The 19,881-nt window shown below is 36.9% G+C and overlaps 1 protein-coding gene across 7 annotated transcripts in view; it reads left to right on the forward strand.

The window, feature by feature from the left end:
- Positions 1 to 990: 990 nt before the first annotated feature.
- MIA2 (MIA SH3 domain ER export factor 2) overlaps positions 991 to 19,881 on the forward strand; it is an 87,538-nt gene continuing 68,647 nt past the window's right edge. For 5 of the 7 annotated variants that reach the window (XR_006818629.1, XM_046007556.1, XM_046007552.1 and 2 more), the window contains exons 1-4: positions 1,002 to 1,314; positions 3,739 to 3,872; positions 6,603 to 6,689; positions 9,915 to 11,142. Coding sequence is in view for 5 of the 7 variants with exons in the window: in XM_046007556.1 (XP_045863512.1) it covers positions 1,200 to 1,314; positions 3,739 to 3,872; positions 6,603 to 6,689; positions 9,915 to 11,142 (1,564 nt within the window). In the remaining 2 variants the exon portion in view is untranslated. Of the gene's footprint in view, positions 1,315 to 3,738; positions 3,873 to 6,602; positions 6,690 to 9,914; positions 11,143 to 19,881 lie in introns of all 7 variants that reach the window. The other 2 variants (XM_046007551.1, XM_046007557.1) reach the window with 2 other exon arrangements.

Below are 19,881 nucleotides of genomic sequence, written 5' to 3' on the forward strand. Positions count from 1 at the left end.
ATCAAGTGTTTAATGCCGAATGTCCCAATATAGGGCTTTGATCTTTTTTTTTTTTCATTTTATTTATTTTTTCAGTGTAACAGTATTCATTCTTTTTGCACAACACCCAGTGCTCCATGCAAAACGTGCCCTCCCCATTACCCACCACCTGTTCCCCCAACCTCCCACCCCTGACCCTTCAAAACCCTCAGGTTGCCCCAACCTCCCACCCCTGACCCTTCAAAACCCTCAGAGGGCTTTGATCTCTTTTAAGCAGCAATAACAGTAGATGATATCTATCTAGCTTAATAGTACCTCAGTTTCCTTGCGTGCAAAATAGGGGATGATAACACTACCTACCTTAGACAGTTGATGTAAGAGTTAAATCGCATAATTGTTTAATACCTGGAACATGCTTACCGCATTTGAACTATTAATTTTTTTTTAATCTATTTATTTATTTGATGGTGAAAGGGAGAGAGAGAGGGCACAAGCAAGGGGAGAAGCAGGGAGAGGGAGAAGCAGGCTCCCCACTGTTCAGAAAGCCCATGTGGGGCTCAATCCCAGGACCTTGGGATCATGACCTGAGCAGAAGGTAGACGCTTAACCGACTGAGCCACGCAGGCACCCTGAACTATTGTCCTTAACTAAATACAAGTTTCAATTTCATAGAGTTTTAAAATATGAAAGTGGGATTTTTAAAAAACAACTTTCATCATATTTCAAAGTCATGCTTTTAGTATAAATTATTACTGCTTCTACATCTAACGATATACTTTTTCCATTGATATTAGTATTCGTAGCAGGAAGTACTCAGTTTGTATTTATTGACTGATCTACCTAAGACTTTAGCATAAAGAGATGAGCTCCCTTTTTATGGAGGCCTGTTTAAGAACGGTTCTGGGGAAAGCAAGTTGCCTTTAAGTGAGACAGCTTTACATGGGTCACCTTTATAAGCCCTGAGTCCAATAAAAATCTCTGTTAATTATTAAACCCTTATGTATTATCTGGATACCTGACACTGCAGATTGCGGATAGAGAGCATTTGTCCCTCAAGTTAAGTCTAAATGCCTTTTGAAAAATGTAATTATCAAGGGATTTAGAAAAACCTTTTTCTTTTAAATTTAGTAGACAGGGTGGGGTATCTCTTGTTTTGGCTGGTATAGTTACGGGCTAAACAATTGGCTTAAACCTTGTTTGGGATTCCTGCTTGTTTTAGCATGGCGGAGTTTGGAGTTCACAGAACCCTTCTTTTGGTAATTTCTCTGACAAAGTGTTTTGAGGGCACAAAACTGCTGGCAGATTTTAAAAAATGTGGTGACTTGGAATGTGAAAGTAAGTTTGCTTTTCTTTTTTTCCTTCTTTTCCTCTTAAACTAAGGTTTTGAAATGACATAATATGTTATTGTGGACATGTATGGAGGAAGTGAGCATTAATATCATTGAGCAATATTTGCAATTATAAAATATACTTCCCTATAAAAAAATGTTTGAAGCAAAGCATTTCATAATAATTTTTAATGTAAGTGTATCAAGGGGCAAAGATCAGTCTGATACACAAATATAAGAGAAATTATAAAGATATTAATCCGGGCCTCAAGGACAAATCAGTGCTTTTACTATTTTTGAAGATAGCTAAATTGATTTATATTAAAAAGATTTCAAACCATTTGATAGTTCTTTATTTATGAAGCTCTTATATTTTTTAGTTTCTATTTCACAATCAGAACTTTCTGATTCCCTTGAGTTTTCTAAAAATACATTTATTTTGTATCACCATGATTTATTATCTAAGCTTTATCAAACATTAATCATTTCTGTGTTCATTTATCATGTAAAAATAATGAAATCAGTGTTAGGAGTACATAATTTTATTTACATCCTTGAATATTAACTTTCTCCTATCTTCTACAAAGAAAAACTAATTTTCATTTTATTGCTTAAGAAGTTATTTTCTGTTATTAGCATTAGGGTGCAAGATGAATAGTATCACAATATATTACAATTGTTTTAAATATATTCTCTCTCTTCAGTATGTGAGAATTATTTCTGATTTGCAACATTTAAATTAAAAATTAAATTAAATTAATTTAATTAATTAAAATTAAATTAACTTAATTAAAATTAAAACCACAAAATATTATTAGTAGAAAAGTAATAATTTATAAGTAAATTTTTTATGAGTAAACATTTTCCTTAATCATTTGGATATATAATTTGATATGTAGAGATTTACTAGATGATGTTTTATAATAGTAATAATCTTTCTTTCCCTCTTTACAACCTCATTTGAATTCCCTTAGGACCAGACATGAAACATGGAAAGGGAACGTTCAAATCTATAGTAATTTATATTGTTATTTTAACTTTATCATATGACTTAATCAAAATGTTTTACATATGTTAGTATAATTATAATAGGTAATATGGTATGTATATTAATTTATGTATTGAAGGGCTAAATCTAGTATATGTAGTTATGATTATAGTTATTGAAGGTCTATTATGTGCTGAGTCTGGAGGGGTCAGAGTATGTATCTAAGAGAAATAAAATGAAATGTCAGATAAGTTTCTTGACCTCCAGGAATTAGGTCAACATGAAAAAGTAAATAACAATGCAACATAAGGGTAATAGGAAATAGTGAAGTTCAGAAAAGGGGCAGAACAAGCTGGACCAGTTTGGAATGTCTCATAGAAGAAGTAGGATATGAGTTGATCACAAAGAGAGACTGAAGGGTTTCTAGGCTTAGGAAAGAACAGAAAGAAAAATCTCAGAATATGGAAGACATATTGCAGTGAAAGTAACAATCTCAGTGCAAATCTGGCTCCACCATTTATAAGGTGTGTGACCAACTCTCTAAGACTTATTTAAAGGCTCATTTGTTGGACTGATAGAAGATTATTGACCTTATAGGTCTGTTTTAATAAAATAAAGATAGGAAAGAGTTACCATAATGCCTGGAATATACAGAAGTCCCCTTTATCCATGGGTCACTTTCCATGGTTCTAGTTAACTGGGGTCAACCATGGTCCAAAGGCAGATGATCCTTCTGATGTGCAGCCAGAAGATTAGTAGTAGCCCAGCTCTATGTCATAGTGCTTACCCCATGTACCTCACTTCATCTCATTAGGGAGGCACTTTATCATCCCACATCATTTTAAGAAGAGTAAGTACAGTATACATTTTGAGAAAGATTGGTCACATAACTTTTATTATAGTATATTGTTACAATTCAATTTTACTATTATTGTTGTTAATCTCTTACTGTGCCTAATTTAGAAATTAAACTTTATTATATGTACGTATACATAGGAAAAACCATAGTATATACAGGGTTCAGTACTATCTGTGGTTTCAGACAACCACTAGGTGTCTTTGATCGTATCTCCCACAGATAAGGGGTACTACTGTAGTAGGTGCTAGGAAGAAAACAAATTATCTTTACCTTTCCTTTCTAATAAGAATGATAATGACATATTCCAGGGACAATGGATAGATGAACTTGACTATAAAGGAATAAGAGGAAGTCATCTTAAACAAGGAAGAGGATCAGGTTATGGATAGCCTTAGATACCAAGCCAAAGAGCTTAGAATTGATTCTGTGTGCAGTGGGAAGTCTTTGTAGGTTTTTGAGGTGATAAATGATACGAAGATATTAGCATTTGGAAATACATAGGATAGACTGGAGGAGGGCAATGTGGGAAGGGGAGAAATATCACTTTAATTTAAGTTGTGTGTTTTTCTCACATGTTTACATAGCTTTAATAAGCAGAGTCTTAGCCATGAGAGATTACAGAGGACCTGACTGCCGATACCTGAACTTCACTAAGGGAGAAGAGATATCTGTTTATGTTAAACTTGCAGGAGAAAGGGAAGATTTGTGGGCAGGAAGTGTAAGTATCTAGTTTTAAAAACTGAATGTAGAATAAATGACTAGCTTGTACAGAATACCTGCTTTTCACTTCTAAAGGAACTTTAATACATTTTAAAGCATTTTACACATATAGTATATATGTAATAAATATTTTAAACCCTTAACATATATATTTTTAAAAATATCTATTTATTTGAGAGAGAGGGAGAGTGCTTGTGCATGATTTGGGGGAGGGGCAGAGGGAAAGAACCTCAAGAAGACTCCCCTGCTGGGTGCAGAGCCCTACATGGGGCTCGATCTTAGGACCCTGAGATCACGACCTGAGCCCAAATCAAGAGTCAGATGCTTAACCAACTGAGCCACCCATGCTTTTTTGTTTGTTTATTTTGCCACCCCACTCTTTTTTGTTTGTTTATTTTCAGTGTAACAGTGTTCATTGTTTTTGCACCACACCCAGCATGCACCCCACTCTTAACATATTTAAACAAACAAAAATGGTCATGTTCAGTCTTGGTTCCAAAATTTATACAAAAGTAGTATTTTGGCAAGGCATTCTGGTTGGGATAGAGAACTAAGAGTGCCTTGAAATTATTTTTACATAACATGCAGAGTTTTTGAAGTTGAGTTTTATATTTACTTGGTGAATAAAATTTAGAGGTGCTGGTGGAGATTATGGGATATCTAGGCAACACCAGTGATCCCATGGTGCTGCCAATGGCTAAGTTTAATAGAGACTGGGAAGTTTTAGTTAATCGGATTAAGAGACATGTCTTTCTGAGCACATAAAGGACTTTTTTTTTTTTTTAAGATTTCTTTATTTGAGAGAGAGAGCATGGGCAGGGTAGGGGAACAGAAGGAGAGGGAGAAACAGAATCTCTGCAGAACAAGGAGCCCAACATGGGGCTTGATCCCAGGACCCTGAGATCATGACCTGAGCCAAAGGCAGATGGACTGAGCCACCCAGGCACCCCAAGGATAGAGTTCTTATTGAAGAGATCCTCAGAGAGATGAGTAGCCTAGAGAATCAAGGTATGTGTGTGAATTTTTCATGAAAAACAACAACAACAACAACAACAACAAGTGGGAGAGCCTTTTATTTGGCCCAAAGTCCTATTACACGGAAATTCCTAGAAGCTTGAGTAATCTCTCTACATATGTAACAGGAAAATTAATGATTAATGTTTTCAGTTGGAAACATATGTATATCTCTGATGGTATCATTATGCTTTATAATAAAAAGATGCTATAAGCAATTTTACTCCCATGCTGAACAAGTGTGACCAACCTGATGCATACATCATTTCCATATTGAACATGCAACAGATTTTTCTGTTGTGTAGCCTCTGTGATCACTATTAGAAGGAGCAGGTTCTGTTTGAATCTATCCTGCTTTTTAGCATCAGGAGCTATATGATTCAACCCCTGACTGTCAGTGGCCAGAATTATTTGACTTCTGCAGTTCCAAAGATTCCTTACTGCTTATGGTCTCTTACACATGCCAGTGTATGTCCCTGAACACATTAGAGGCAACCAATGCAGCTGTAAGATAAATGACACCCTAGGTATCACAAGAGGAAAATAAAGAATTCTTTCTTGGTTTCTGTGTGTGAAAATGATAGTTCCACACAAAAGCAGCATGGAATGTGTGGAGCCAGGGTAAAGTTTCAAGCATACTGAGTTCTATGCATTAGGTGTTTTAGTCCAGGCAGGAAGCTGTTCAAGAAACCACACTGCAGAGTTCACCCACAGCCTATCAGTTTCTAAATAGCTGCAGCAGCTACAGAGCTGGAAGAACCACTGTTGAGGTGTAGTGGTGCTGGATCAAGGGACCAAAACATGGCCTTTAAACTTTGCTGCGGATAGGAAATGGACCAAGGGTGGAGTGGTGACACCATAAGTGACTCTTAATCTCACAGAACAAACTGAGGGTTGCTGGGGGAAGGGGGGGGTTGGGAGAGGGGGAGGGGGGTTATGGACATTGGGGAGGGTATGTGCTATGGTGAGTGCTGTGAAGTGTGTAAACCTGGCGATTCACAGACCTGTACCCCTGGGGATAAAAATACATTATATGTTTATAAAAAAATAAGAAATACAAAAAAGAAGAAGATCCCTATTATCAAGGTAGCTGCAGAAAAGGTCAATGGAACCAAATCCTTCTAGGAGGATGTATAGATCTCTGCTGTTTTCATGAATCCATCTTGGTCCTTCAGTGTTTAAACCTCTTACTTCATTTTGACATCCTGAAAATGTTGAATATATCACAACTCCATCTGGCTTGGCTACTGCCACCATTCCTTTGCCTTTTGATGTCCCCGGTTTACAGTGTAAATCTGGGGGCCACCTGGGTAAGGAAGGTCATTGACAAGCATAAAAAGGAACAAAATCGGTGTGTGGGATGGTTTTCCTTCAGAAGTTTGAAAAAGTGGTTTTTTACAACTTGGCTCTATGTTCCCTCTATTTAGTACTATTCTTTTGAATAACGGGGATGTCTGGCCAGCTTAGTTGGTTAAGTGTGCATCTCTTGAACTTGGAGGTTCTAAGTTTGAACTCCACATTGGGTACAGAGATTACTTAAAATTAAATAAAAGAATATGATTTCACTCACTTTCTTTTAGATGACAAATGAAAGCCAATTAATGTTTGTGATTTGAGATAGATGAAAGCGAAGGACGTGGGGCAAAATTAGGCTCCATAGTTACTATACCTTCGATCACTCCTCCTTGCTAATCTTTATTCTTCATTTTGGTAGAAAGGAAAGGACTTTGGATATTTTCCCAGAGATGCAGTACAGATTGAAGAGGTGTTCATATCTGAGGAAGTTGAGATATCAACTAAAGTGAGTATTAATAACATTTCAGTTGTTAATTTAATTTATAATTTCTTGGCTAAAACAGCTTTCTGTAGTGTAAGTGTCCATTGGTTAATTATCTTGTGTAGTGAATATATAAAATAGTTGGTCTGAGAACTTAATCTAGGAATAGTTTGAGTATGTGAATAAAATGAGGTAAGACAAAGTTGGTGACAGGCATACTACTTTCTGAAAAATTTACAGACAGGTAGTAGAGTAAAGTGGTTATGAGCAGGGTAGAGTCTGGACTGAGTTCAAAGACTGATTGTGGCCTTGTATACTTTAATTTTCTAAACTGTAAAATGAGGATGATGATTGTAATAGAGTGCTACTTCATAAATTCATTGGGGAAAGATGAACATATGTAAAGCACTTAGTAAGTGCTATAAAAGTATTAGATATTATTACTAGTGTTATTATCCTACTGGGACAAAATTTATTTTCTTTTTTTTTTTTTAAAGATTTTATTTATTTATTTGACAGAGAGAGATCACAAGTAGACAGAGAGGCAGGCAGAGAGAGAGAGAGGGAAGCAGGCTCGCTGCTGAGCAGAGAGCCTGATGCGGGACTCGATCCCAGGACCCTGAGATCATGACCTGAGCCGAAGGCAGCGGCTTAACCCACTGAGCCACCCAGGCGCCCCCAAAATTTATTTTCCATCACTCTCTCTAGATCTCATATCTGTACAATTTCTTTTTCTATTGAGTTTTAAATGAGCTTGATAGTGTTGGGTTTGATAATGCTGGGCTTGATAATAAGAATAAGTATCAGAATGTGACTTTTTAATATGTAAGTTTGATTAGCCTATTTAATTCAGATTCCAGGTTAAGGACACTTAACTTAAATATGGTCAATGTGAGGTGAGTCAGCCTAATCAAGCAAACTGTCTATTATCTGGCTCTTTCTCAGCATAAATTCTGGGATTAACAGTCAGTTCAATGTATAATTACTGGTCCTGTCAGTTTTGTCTCCAAAATATATCTGGAATACATCGTCTTCTTGTCTTTTGCACTCTCCCCATAGCCCTAATCCAAGGCCTCATCATCTCTTGATTAAAATACTGCAATACTGATCTCCTTGACTCTACCTGTACCTCCTCTTCCAATTCATTTTCCAAATAGCAATGGATCTCATAAGAACAAAACCAAAACAAAAAAATCCCAAAAAACAAAAACAAACAAACAAAAAACAACAACAAAACTTCAGCTGTCATTCCTTTAGTTTAAAGCCTGTGAATGGCTTTCCAATGAACCTAGAATCAAGCCCCCAGCTCCTTACCCTGGCTCTACATGATCTGCTCCTGTCCTCCACCCCCCTCTCAACCCTGACACTGCTCTCTCCTCATTTACTATGCTCCTGGCCACCCTCAATTATTGACTATTCTTAGAACATGCTAAACACTTTCCTACCCCAGAGACCCAAACAGGCTGCTCCTTCTGGTTCAAATGCTTTCCCCAGGTTCTTCACTTAGCTAGTTCCTTCTTATCCTTTCTATCACCACGTAAACATCAGTGCCTCAGAGAGGACTTCCATGATGTTTCTTGTGGAATTACTGCATCTTAATCACAGATTCCTGTTTATTTCCTCCACAGCACTTATCACAATTCACTTTTTCCTTTTGTTTACTGTAGAATTTCAGCACCTAGCACAGTGTACAGCACATAGGAAGCATACAGAAGCCCTACATTCTTAGTCAAGTTCCCTGAGAAATAGACTCTGAGGGGGACCTTTGCACCCAAGAAGTTTACTGGGGAGTACTCTTAGGAATAACACCTGTGAGGGATCAAAAGGAAAAGCAGGATTGGACAGAGAAGTTAAACTGTGATGCTGTTGCTACAAAGGTCTCAGTTGATCCCATAAGGAACTCTGAACCTGGGATGGCCTTTCAAGAGTTGCCTTGAATAGGGTGAGGTGTTGGGCCTTTTTACCCTTACATTACTGGCTCATCTGGGGTGGTGTAACTTGATCTATGTGAGGCTAGTGTTTACTACAGACAATTACTATTCTAAGCACTTCATTCCTTTAATCCTCACAACACAACACGCATATAAGATAGATATATAAGATAACATATGTCATTATCCTCATTTTATAGATGAGGAGAATGAGACATAAAAATGTCATAATTCACTGACATAAAAATGTCATAATTCACCCAAGTTCACAGAGGTGAATGTCAGGGTCAGGATTTAAACCCAAATGGTTGGCTCCAGAATCTGTTCTCAATCACATATTATACTGCAGTGCCTAAAACATTGTAAAATTTCAATTTTGAAGTTCACTTTTTAAAAATTCTGAACTTTGGGGCACCTGGGTGGCTCAGTGGGTTGAAGCCGCTGCCTTCAGCTCAGGTCATGATCTCAGGGTCCTGGGATTGAGCCCCACACTGGGCTCTCTGCTCAGCGAGGAGCCTGCTTCCTCCTCTCTCCCTCTCTGCCTGCCTCTCTTTAATCTCTGTCTGTCAAATAAATAAGTAAAATCTTTAAAAATTCTGAACTTTATTCTCATTTCATAATGATCGTATCCAAAGAGAACTACATATCACTGTTTTATACCTTCAGATGAAAAAATAATAACTTTGAAAAAAAATAATAATAACTTTGGTTGGTAGAGCATGCAACTCTTGATCTCCAGGTCATGTGTTCAAGCCTCGCATTGGGTATAAAGCCTACTTAAAGTAAAATTAAAAAAAAATGTTAACTTCACCATTTTTCTTCTTGCTGATCCAGTTGTTCTATGAGATGAAAAAGAGGATTCTCTACCGCAATTGGCTATCTACCGTATCTCAATAAAATAAGTCTAAATATTGTAGTGCAACTTTTAACTTTTTTTAACAAGCCCAGGCTTTAGAGTCTGGGCTGTCTGAGTTGTGGCCATGTGCTGTGAAATTCCACTCTCAAATCACCACACAGCTGCATGTGTCTGGTTAGTACACTCTTAAAAGAAGCAAGATTTTGTGGACATGTAGGCCTTTTCATCAAGAGTTTATTTTCAGAATATACTCAAAGCCTTTGTTTTTCATTTAGATTTATATAATTCACCCTGAGTCAGTTGTGATATAAATGATTGAGATTAGGAGATCTGATTTTAGTTTTTGTTGTGTTGTTGAGCTAGTTGTATGGTCTTGGGAAAATCATAGTCATCTATTTTAAGTGACTTAGGGAAAAACAAGGATTTTTAGTATATATATGTCAATCAGTTTTTCTCTTATAGGAATCTGATTTTCTTTGTCTTCTTGGAGTAAGTTACACATTTGAAAATGAAGACAGTGAATTAAACAGTAATGATGGCAAAAATATATATCTATATGAAGAAGATAAAGACCAAAAGTCTAGTGTGTATGAAAGTGATTTTCAGACAGAATCTGAATTTTATTCAGCTTCTGAAAGTACTTTGTTTGAAGATCAATTTCCATCATCAGAAGCTCCTGAAGATATCAGAAGTACTAGTGAATCAAAAGACTGGGAAGGAGTGGATGCTGGAAGTATGAAAGAGGATTCTGTTCCAGAAGTGGATCACATCCCACCATCCTCACCTGAAGTAAAAGGATGGTTTGGATTTGGAAGGGAACTATCTGAAGGAAAGACTTTTGAATCAGTTATTGAACCTCTACAAGAAAGTTCATTTCAAAGTAGAAAAATAGCAGGAGAAGATGAGAATGACCTAGAGGAATTAAATAATGATGAACCCCGAACAGAACAAAAGCAAGAACCTGAATTGGAATTTGATTTAGTGCCAAAGAAACAGTCTGAACTAGGTTCTGAGTCAGAGAACATTAACAGTCCTGAAGCCACTAGTTGGTTTGGGGGTGGTTTTAAAAGTTATTTAGGTTTTGGAGGTGAGGATACAGGGCTTGAATTATTGTCAAAAGAAAGCATTCCACCACTACAAGATGTTCCTAATTCCATATCATCTGAAGAAGAACCCACAGTTCCATGCACAGAAATATTAACAGAAAAAGAAGACACAATTGCCAATGATTCTTCAATTCTCAAGCCAAGTTGGTTTGATTTTGGTTTTGGTATGCTAGGTTTTGTATATACCAAGGAAGATGAAATTATATCAGATGATGGAAAAAGTGAAGAAGGATATGGAGGAGATGAACATGAACATCTGCCAACAAGCAAATTTGACCCTGATAAGGAACAAGAAATAAAAACAACAGAAATTATGGAAACTGAAGATCAAGTAAACAAGGGAAGAGCCCCAGAAAAAATAGATGATTCTGATACCTTACCATATTTTAAAAAGTTCTTATATAATTTTGACAGCCCTTGGAACTTCCAGGACATTCCAAAGGAAACAGAATTGCCATTTTCCGAACAGATACAGGATGAAAATAATGTAATTGAAAATGATGAAACAGAAGAATTTTCAGCTGAAAATTATCACACAGATAATATGAAAGCTATGATGCTAAAAAGCAGATCCAGTCAGTCAGGTTGGTATAAAATATCTATAACTGTATGTAGGCATATGCTTATTTATTTATAAAAGATTTTATTTATTTGACACAGAGAGAGAGAGCACACACATAAGCAGGAAGCAGCAGAGGGAAAGGGAGAATACAGGTGCTCTGCTGAGCAGGGAGCCTGATATGAGGCTTGATCCCAGGACCCTGGGTTCATGACCTGAGCAAAAGGCAGATGCTTAACTGACTGAGCTACCCAGGTGCCCCAATACAATTAATTTTTTAAGCATAATTTATTTTTGTAAGTACCAATTGGATGAAAAAGTCCAGAAATCCATGTTTCTCAAAATACTCAATAATCAACAATAATCTTATTAACTACCGTTTATTAACTTCTGGTTTACTCTGGGACTTAGATCTTAATATTATAAAATAAAATACCAAGGAAGAAGGAATGATTGGAGATATACAGATATTCCAAGAAGATCTTAAGATAGTTTGCAATAAGTGTTTATTTTTATTAAAGTAATATATGTAAACAGGTTTTAAAATATAAATAGTACTAAGGCTTTTTTTTTGTCTTTTTAAACAAAAACAATTTTTCCCTGTGTCCATCTCTACTCTCACCTCTGTTCCAAAGACAGTAATTTCTTTCTTTCTTTTTTTTAATTTTTATTTATTTGACAGAGAGAAATCACAACTAGGCAGAGAGGCAGGCAGAGAGAGAGGAGGAAGCAGGCTCCCTGCTGAGCAGAGAGCCCGATGTGGGGCTCGATCCCAGGACCCTGGGATCATGACCTGAGCCGAAGGCAGAGGCTCTAACCCACTTAGCCACCCAGGCGTCCCTCTTTCTTTCTTTCTTAGCCAATTTCTTTTAGTATTTATCTCTATTTTCTGAATAAAACCTTTATATTGTTCCACTTTGATTTATATTAGATGATGTCCTTTGACTTTCTATTTTGGTAAATGAAGATTTCTTTTTGCTCATTTACATTAACTTTTTAGCTCATTAACAACATCCCAGTATAACTATATTTGAATGTTTTTCTGTCAATTCTGGGAGCTTAACAGTAGGCAATGGAAGAGGGCAGAGTATCAGAGGATACTTCTAGATCTAGAAGTCTAGGTATCTAGCAATTCCTATGATTAAAAACCTGTGGATTCTATTTTAAGTAAAGAATTATGTAACATGACTTTCCCACATCTCCATTCTGATGTCTCTGTGATGGATAGATTAGAAACACTGTAAATACTGGCCAATAATCCAGGAAAAATTGAACCCTAGAATGACAGATAGCCTTTCACAAGAAGAGATCAACACTTTTGCAAACTCAGAAGAAAACACATTTATTTCCATCAGAAATGGTTGATTTTCTTGAATTTCCAGAACTATATGTCATTTCTTAATATTCTCCAAAATGTGAGCTCTTTTCTTAATATCCTTAGTCAGAATGTAGACTTAGAGTCTTACCCTTTTCTAAATGAGAAAGGTGTAGGTGTGATGCTTTTTTTTTTTTTAAAGACTTTATTTATTTATTTGACAGAGAGAAATCACAAGTAGGCAGAGAGGCAGGCAGAAAGAGGGGAAAGCAGGCTCCCTGCTGAGCAGAGAGCCTGATGTGGGGCTCAGTCCCAGGACCCTGAGGTCATGACCTGAGCTGAAGGCAGAGGCTTGACCCACTGAACCATCCAGGCACCCCTGTGATGCTTTTTAATGACTAAAAATATTAAAGACATGATGCCAAAGGCTAAAGAGGAAGTTATTTTGTTCTACAGTTTTTAGTTCCTAAAGGAATATTTATGAAAAAGCAAATAAGAGAAATTAGGAAGAATAAGTGAGACTAAAATAAAGCAAAACAACATCAGGTCCAGAAATAAAGAAGATTCAAAATATAGATACATGAGGGCGCCTGGGTGGCTCAGTGGATTAGGCCACTGCCTTCGGCTCAGGTCATGATCTCAGGGTCCTGGGATGGAGCCCCGCATCGAGCTCTCTGCTCCGCAGGGAACCTGCTTCCTCCTCTCCCTCTGCCTGTCTCTCTGCCTACTTGTGATCTCCCTCTCTGTCAAATAAATAAATAAAATCTTTAAAAAAATATATATAGATACATGAAACTATTTTAGAACATATGTATAGAAGCTCAAGGACAGCCTGAATATCACTTTAGTAGAATTTATTATTTCATTAGTGATACTAAAAGAATTTCTAAATATGAAAACTTTGAGAATAATCTAATGAGAATAGGACAATTTTGCAATTATAACTAGTTTTGAGGGACTTTTGTGAAAATATTCAGAAATTCCTTTAAGTTTTTAAAAAAGATATGTCATTCTATATAAACAAAGTATATTATTCCAAAATACTGTGGTATTAATTAAATAGAAAATAACCTGGGGTCATGTAAAATTTGTTTTTAAAAAGGAATACTAAAAAAAATTCAGATAAAGCCACAGGCCCTATTTTTTGGCTGTTGGAAAATAGCTACAACAGCCAAAATTTTCAGATAATTTCAACAACTCTTTTAGGAAATAGCAAATGAAAATTTGCCTTACTCCAAAAGAGTTCATGAAAAATGAATTACTGATCTTAAATCAATATTTATGAAAGTCTGAGACCCGAGATAACCAGATTTACAGAAAAACTAATATACTGACATAGGTATTTACAAAACAGATAAATTAGAGAACAGTTTTTTATATTAAAATATTAATAAGTGTTTTATAAAAGGACTCCTGCCACGGCCCACGTGACAAATCGAGCAGGAAGCGTGAGGGTAAGAGGATGGTGAAAAGAAATTAAAGAGACAAAGAGATGGGGGCAGGAGGAGCATAGGGGATGATTTCCACCAATGCCGAGTTTATTCAAGGGAGCAAGGCATTATATAGCCAACAATAACTACTTTTAACTGATTACAAAAGAATTTACTACATGCACAAAAAACCCTCCAGACTTCCCCATTATCTACTTCTCACGGTCTAAATGCACTCTCTCCAAGGCCTCTGGTCTTGTCTTCAGATAATTCCTTAACCAGCTGTACTGACTCCAAAGTAACTCAAAACATACAAAAAGTAACAACAAACCTGAGAGTGATTCATAAGCTGTGCTGGAACAGCAAGGACCAGTTATGAATTTATGACCCCAACAAAACTGCTCTCATCTAACAAGTAAACGTGTGGGAAATCGCGTAGGCGAGCGCACAACACATAGCACAGACCCTTTCTCAGTGCTACTCAACTTTTCCATCCTAAACCTTTTGTTAGGCTATTCGGACTTTAAAGGAGACACAAGTCAGGGCCTGGTTTGGTCCTCGTCTCAAGCCTTATCATGGCCTCCCACAGACTCCAATTGAACTTATTTAAATAATGAGTTTCCCAAATACAGTTAAATATGAACAGTGGGTTAAGCCGCTGCCTTCGGCTCAGGTCATGATCTCAGGGTCCTGGGATCGAGTCCCGCATCGGGCTCTCTGCTCGGCAGGGAGCCTGCTTCCCTCTCTCTCTCTCTCTCTGTCTGCCTCTCTGCCTACTTGTGATCTCTCTCTCTCACTGTCAAATAAATAAATAAAAAATCTTTAAAAAAAAAAAAAAAAAGTTCTTCATTATTTTATTTGACTTAAAATTCTGTTTATAAACAGTTGTAAGAAAGGCATATCTGTACCTAATGTAAATCTTTTTTTTTTTTCTTAAGATTTTATTTATTGGGGCGCCTGGGTGGCTCAGTGGGTTAAAGCCTCTGCCTTCGGCTTGGGTCATGATCCTGGGGTCCTGGGATAGAGCCCCACATCGGGCTCTCTACTCCGCGGGGGGCCTGCTTCCTCCTCTCTTTCTGCCTGCCTCTCTCCCTAGTTGTGATTTCTCTCTGTCAAATTAATAAAATATTTTAAAAAAGATTTTATTTATTTATTTGACAGAGAGAAAACGGGAAAGGGAACACAAGCAGGGGGATGGGAGCCTGAGAAGCAGACTCCCTGCTGAGCAGGGAGCCTGATGCCGGGCTCCATCCCAGGGCCCTGAGACCATGACCTGAGCTAAAGGCAGACACTTAACCAACTGAGCCACCCAGTTCATTTTTAACTTTAATGTCCACCGGTGGCATTATTAAATTACTGATACAAGTTTGCTTACTTGGGACTTTCATCTTTTGAACAATGCCAGATAAATGAAAGTGTCAAAGTGTTATGTTAAATTTGTAATTGAAAGTGCAAAATTAGACATTGAATAATTCTCTTACTAATTTTAATACTGCTTTTCAGAACTGCATTGATACTTTCTTCTTTTTTTTTAATTTTTATTTTATTTTATTTTTTTTTTAATTTTTTTTCCATTTTATTTATTTTTTCAGCGTAATAGTATTCATTGTTTTTGCACAACACCCAGTGCTCCATGCAAAACGTGCCCTCCCAGGGCGCCTGGGTGGCTCAGTGGATTAGGCCACTGCCTTCGGCTCAGGTCATGATCTCAGGGTCCTCGGATCGAGCCCCGCATCGGGCTCTCTGCTCTGCAGGGAGCCTGCTTCCTCCTCTCTCTCTGCCTGCCTCTCTGCCTACTTGTGATCTCTCTCTCTCTGTCAAATAAATAAATAAAATCTTTAAAAAAAAAAAACAAAAACCCGTGCCCTCCCTATTACCCACCACCTGTTCCTCCAACCTCCCACCCCTGACCCTTCAAAACCCTCAGGTTGTTTTTCAGAGTCCATAGTCTCTTATGGTTCGCCTCCCCTTCCAATTTTTTTTTTATAAACATATAATGTATTTTTATCCCCAGGTGGATACTTTCTTCTTATCTTAAAAAGTAACTGAGAAGTAAATCCCACAGTTTACCTGAATACTGTATTTCAGGCTAGGACTTGTTAAAACTTTTTTTTCCCTTTAACTCTGATTAGTTAATTTAATCAAATAATCAGTTTAAACTATGTTTGAAAAAAAAACTGTTTGAAAATTGAATTGTTTTAAAATAAATGACTATTAGGTATGGTATGCTTATGAATATATGATCCAACAATACAAATGTGGGAAATTTTGCCATGGTACAAATTAAAATTTTTTCAATTAATTTCGGGGAAGGATAATTCTTTTTATTTTTATTTTATTAACTTTTTAGGATTTTATTTATTTGAGAGAGAGAGAGCACAAGCAGGGGAGAGGGACAGAGAGAGTGGGAGGAGCAAACTCCCCACTGAGCAGGAATCCCAGCTCAGGGCTGGATCCCAGGATCCCCAGATCACGACCTGAGCCCAAGTCAGATGGTTAACCAACTGAGCTACCCAGGCGCCCCAGATAATCTTTTTTAAATGAGGGTTCTCAAAAAGATGTGCATGTGCATTTTCATTCCTAATTTGAACTTAGGTATATTGTCATTTAAAGGTATAAATCATTTAAATATTTAATATGTAGCATAAAATCAGAAAAATCAGGAATATTTTATTTGAATAAAATATCAGTATTTATTCATTTAAATAAATATCAGCCTTGTTACACTGAAATTAAAATAAAACTTATATTTTCCCTAATGATCATATTATTAGTTGGATAATATAAAATTTTTCTCTGCCAGTATAGATTTATGAATTCTGTAAAAAAAGCTGTGATAAGATTTATAATTTCTTGAGTTCCTTCTCAGAAATTTATGGCACTTATTGAAGCAGGATGTCAATTTCATGAGTTCACCAAATTAAGGAAATGTGTAATTTTGCCTTTGCCATACACATTCATAGCATAGGAATGAAATCCAAAATACAATTTACTATTGATTTTAATTTGATTTCTCAGCACAACTTTATGCTGTTATTGGTCTGAAGGAGAAAACAAGCTTATACCTCTGTATACTCATGGAAGCATGTATTTTACTAACAGTTGAATGAGAATATCTTGAAGTTTTTTACTTTTATATTCTACTTAAAATATCTGTATTTTCCCTCTACTGAGTCAACATAAACAAATAAAACTTTATTTTAATGTGTTAATCTTTGCTTAATTGCTAAAATAACTTAAATAATGATGTCGAGAATATTGTTTGAACTTACATTACCTATATTTGTTTTACACAATACATTCTAATAAATTAATAAATAATGTACTTTAAAATATAAGACATCCTATAATTACTGGCCAATAAGGATTGCTCTCAATCATTCAGAATTTTCAGTTAATATGAAAGATGTATCTGATTTTAGGATTTAAAAAGCTTCTATTTAGGGGCGCCTGGGTGGCTCAGTGGGTTAAGTGTCAGCCTTTGGCTCAGGTCATGATCTCAGGGTCCTGGGATTGAACCCCGCATCGGGCTCTCTGCTCAGTGGGAAGCCTGCTTCCTCCCCTCTCTCTGCCTGCCTCTCTACCTACTTGTGATCTGTCTTTCTCTATCAGATAAATAAATAAAAATAAAATCTTAAAAAAAAAAAGCTTCTGTTTAGGGGTGCCTGGGTGGCTCAGTCAGTTAAGCGCCTGCCTTTGCCTCAGGTCATGATCTCAGGGTCCTGGGATCAAGTCCCACATCGGGTTCTCTGCCCAATGAGGAGCCTGCTCCTCCCTCCCCCTTTGTCCCTCCCCTGCGTTTGCTCCCTCTCACTCACTCTCTCTCTCAAATAAATAAAATCTTTTAAAAAAATGCTTCTATTTATTGCTTCTTCTAATATATCTACTGGATAATATGATGTGCTATATAATAATATACCAGAGATGGGGTGAAGGGAGAGCAAAGATTGACTTTGAAATTAACAAAGCTACAAGAGAGTGGAAAAAGTACATGACATCTGATTGGTACTTGTCAAATATCTTAAGCCTATGGGTATCTTTATGTGCAAATGGCTAATACAGTTTCTTTGGTAGTGGGTGGTTCTTCCATCTTTGGAGCTATCTCATTTAAAGTTTGAGAGAAGGGATGCCTGGGTGGTTCAATCTGTTAAGTGTCTGACTTTGCCTTGGGTCATGATCTCAGTGTCTTGGGACTGAGTCCCATATCAGGCTTTGCACTCAGCCAGGAGTCTGCTTTCCCTGCCCCCTGCTCCTCCCCACTCTCATGCTTGCATGCTTTCTCTCTCTAAAATAAATAGATAAGGGGCGCCTGGGTGGCTCAGTGGGTTAAAGCTTCTGTCTTCAGTTCAGGTCCTGATCCCAGGGTCCTGGGATCAAGGCCCACATCGGGCTCTCTGCTCAGCAGGGAGCCTGCTTCCCTCTCTCTCTGCCTGCCTCCTGCCTATTTGGATCTCTGTCTGTCAAATAAATAAATAAAATCTTAAAAAAAAATAAATAGATAAGATCTTAAAAAAAGGTTAGAGTGATAATGGCTTTTATACTTAATAGTTCATATCGGCAGATACGTGTTTTAGATATGCACGATCCAGTGGAGTAGATTGCAGAACTTGCAAAATAATTGCTCTAAGTTTCTTTGTGTAACTGGCTCAGTTTTTTCTATTTATTAAACAGAATAGGTGGTTATATAGGATATGATTACAGTGATTACAACAACTATTGTGGATATGGTGATTATAGCAATCAGCAGAGTCGTTATGGGAAAGTATCCAGGAGAAGTGGTCATTGAAGTAGCTACTGACCATACTAAATTATTCCATTTGCAACTTATTCCCAACAGGTGGTGAAACTTATCCCCAACAGGTGGTGAAACAGTATTTTCCAATCTGAAGATTCATTTGAAGGTGGCTCTTGCCACCTGCTCATAGCAGTTCAAACAATTTTTTGTATCAAGTCCCCAAATGGAAGTATCATGTTGAGTCCCTCTGAGGTTTGATTCTGAGTTCTCACTAAAAGAAATTTGCTTTCGTTGTTTTATTTCTTAATTTTTATACTTCTGAATCAATTTGTGCTTTATGTCCCTTCAGTATTCTAGAGCGAGTCTTATGTTAAAAGCCCAGTGTGACAGGGTCATGATGTGGTAGTGTCTTACTGATTTTTAAATAAATCCTTTTGTATATTAAAAAAAGGTACGCTGTAGATAGTATAAATAATATTGGTCATTTTGACTTCTGGTTCTTTAACAGATAAAGTAAGAGTAATCTATCTTACCAATTTTCTTGAATGGCAGGGATATGCATTTTTCCAATGACATTTAAATATTACACTTCTTTAGGTAATAAATGTATCTAAGAGGAATGAAATTCTAAAGGAGATATTTAGTATCTTACTCTTAGTAACAAGCCTATATAGCACAATAGAGTTGGTGACAGTTACGGTTTTTTAAAAATATTTTATTTATTTGACAGAGAGAAATCACAACTAGACAGAGAGGCAGGCAGAGAGAGAGGAGGAAGCAGGTTCCCCGAGGAGCAGAGAGCCCGATGCGGGGCTTGATCCCAGGACCCTGGGATCATGACCTGAGCTGAAGGCAGAGGCTTTAACCCACTGAGCCATCCAGGCAGCCCTATGTTAGTTTTTTAAAAATAGTTTTTAGGACAAGACAACAATGTAGAGAATAGAATTGTATATAGTTTTAAAAATTCTTCCTTGGTAAAAGAATAAAGAAAAGGCATTATGGTAGGCTGAATAATGACCATTCAAAGATGTTCATGTCTTAATTACCAGACCCTGTGACTATGTTACTGAACATGACAAAAGGACTTGAAGATATGATTAAATTAAGCATCCTGAGATGGAAAGAGTATCCTAGTGTACCCAATATAATCACAAGGTTTGCTAAACGTGGAAGGAAGGAGGGTCAGAGTAAGGGAGAGTGCTATCTTTGAAAATGAAAGGAGGGGCCATGAGCTAAGGGATGCAGGTTGCCTCCAGAAGGTATAAAAGGCAAGAAAATAGATTC

This window comes from Meles meles, chromosome 6 (assembly GCF_922984935.1).
Source record: "Meles meles chromosome 6, mMelMel3.1 paternal haplotype, whole genome shotgun sequence".
In the NCBI taxonomy this organism is placed as follows: domain Eukaryota; kingdom Metazoa; phylum Chordata; class Mammalia; order Carnivora; family Mustelidae; genus Meles; species Meles meles.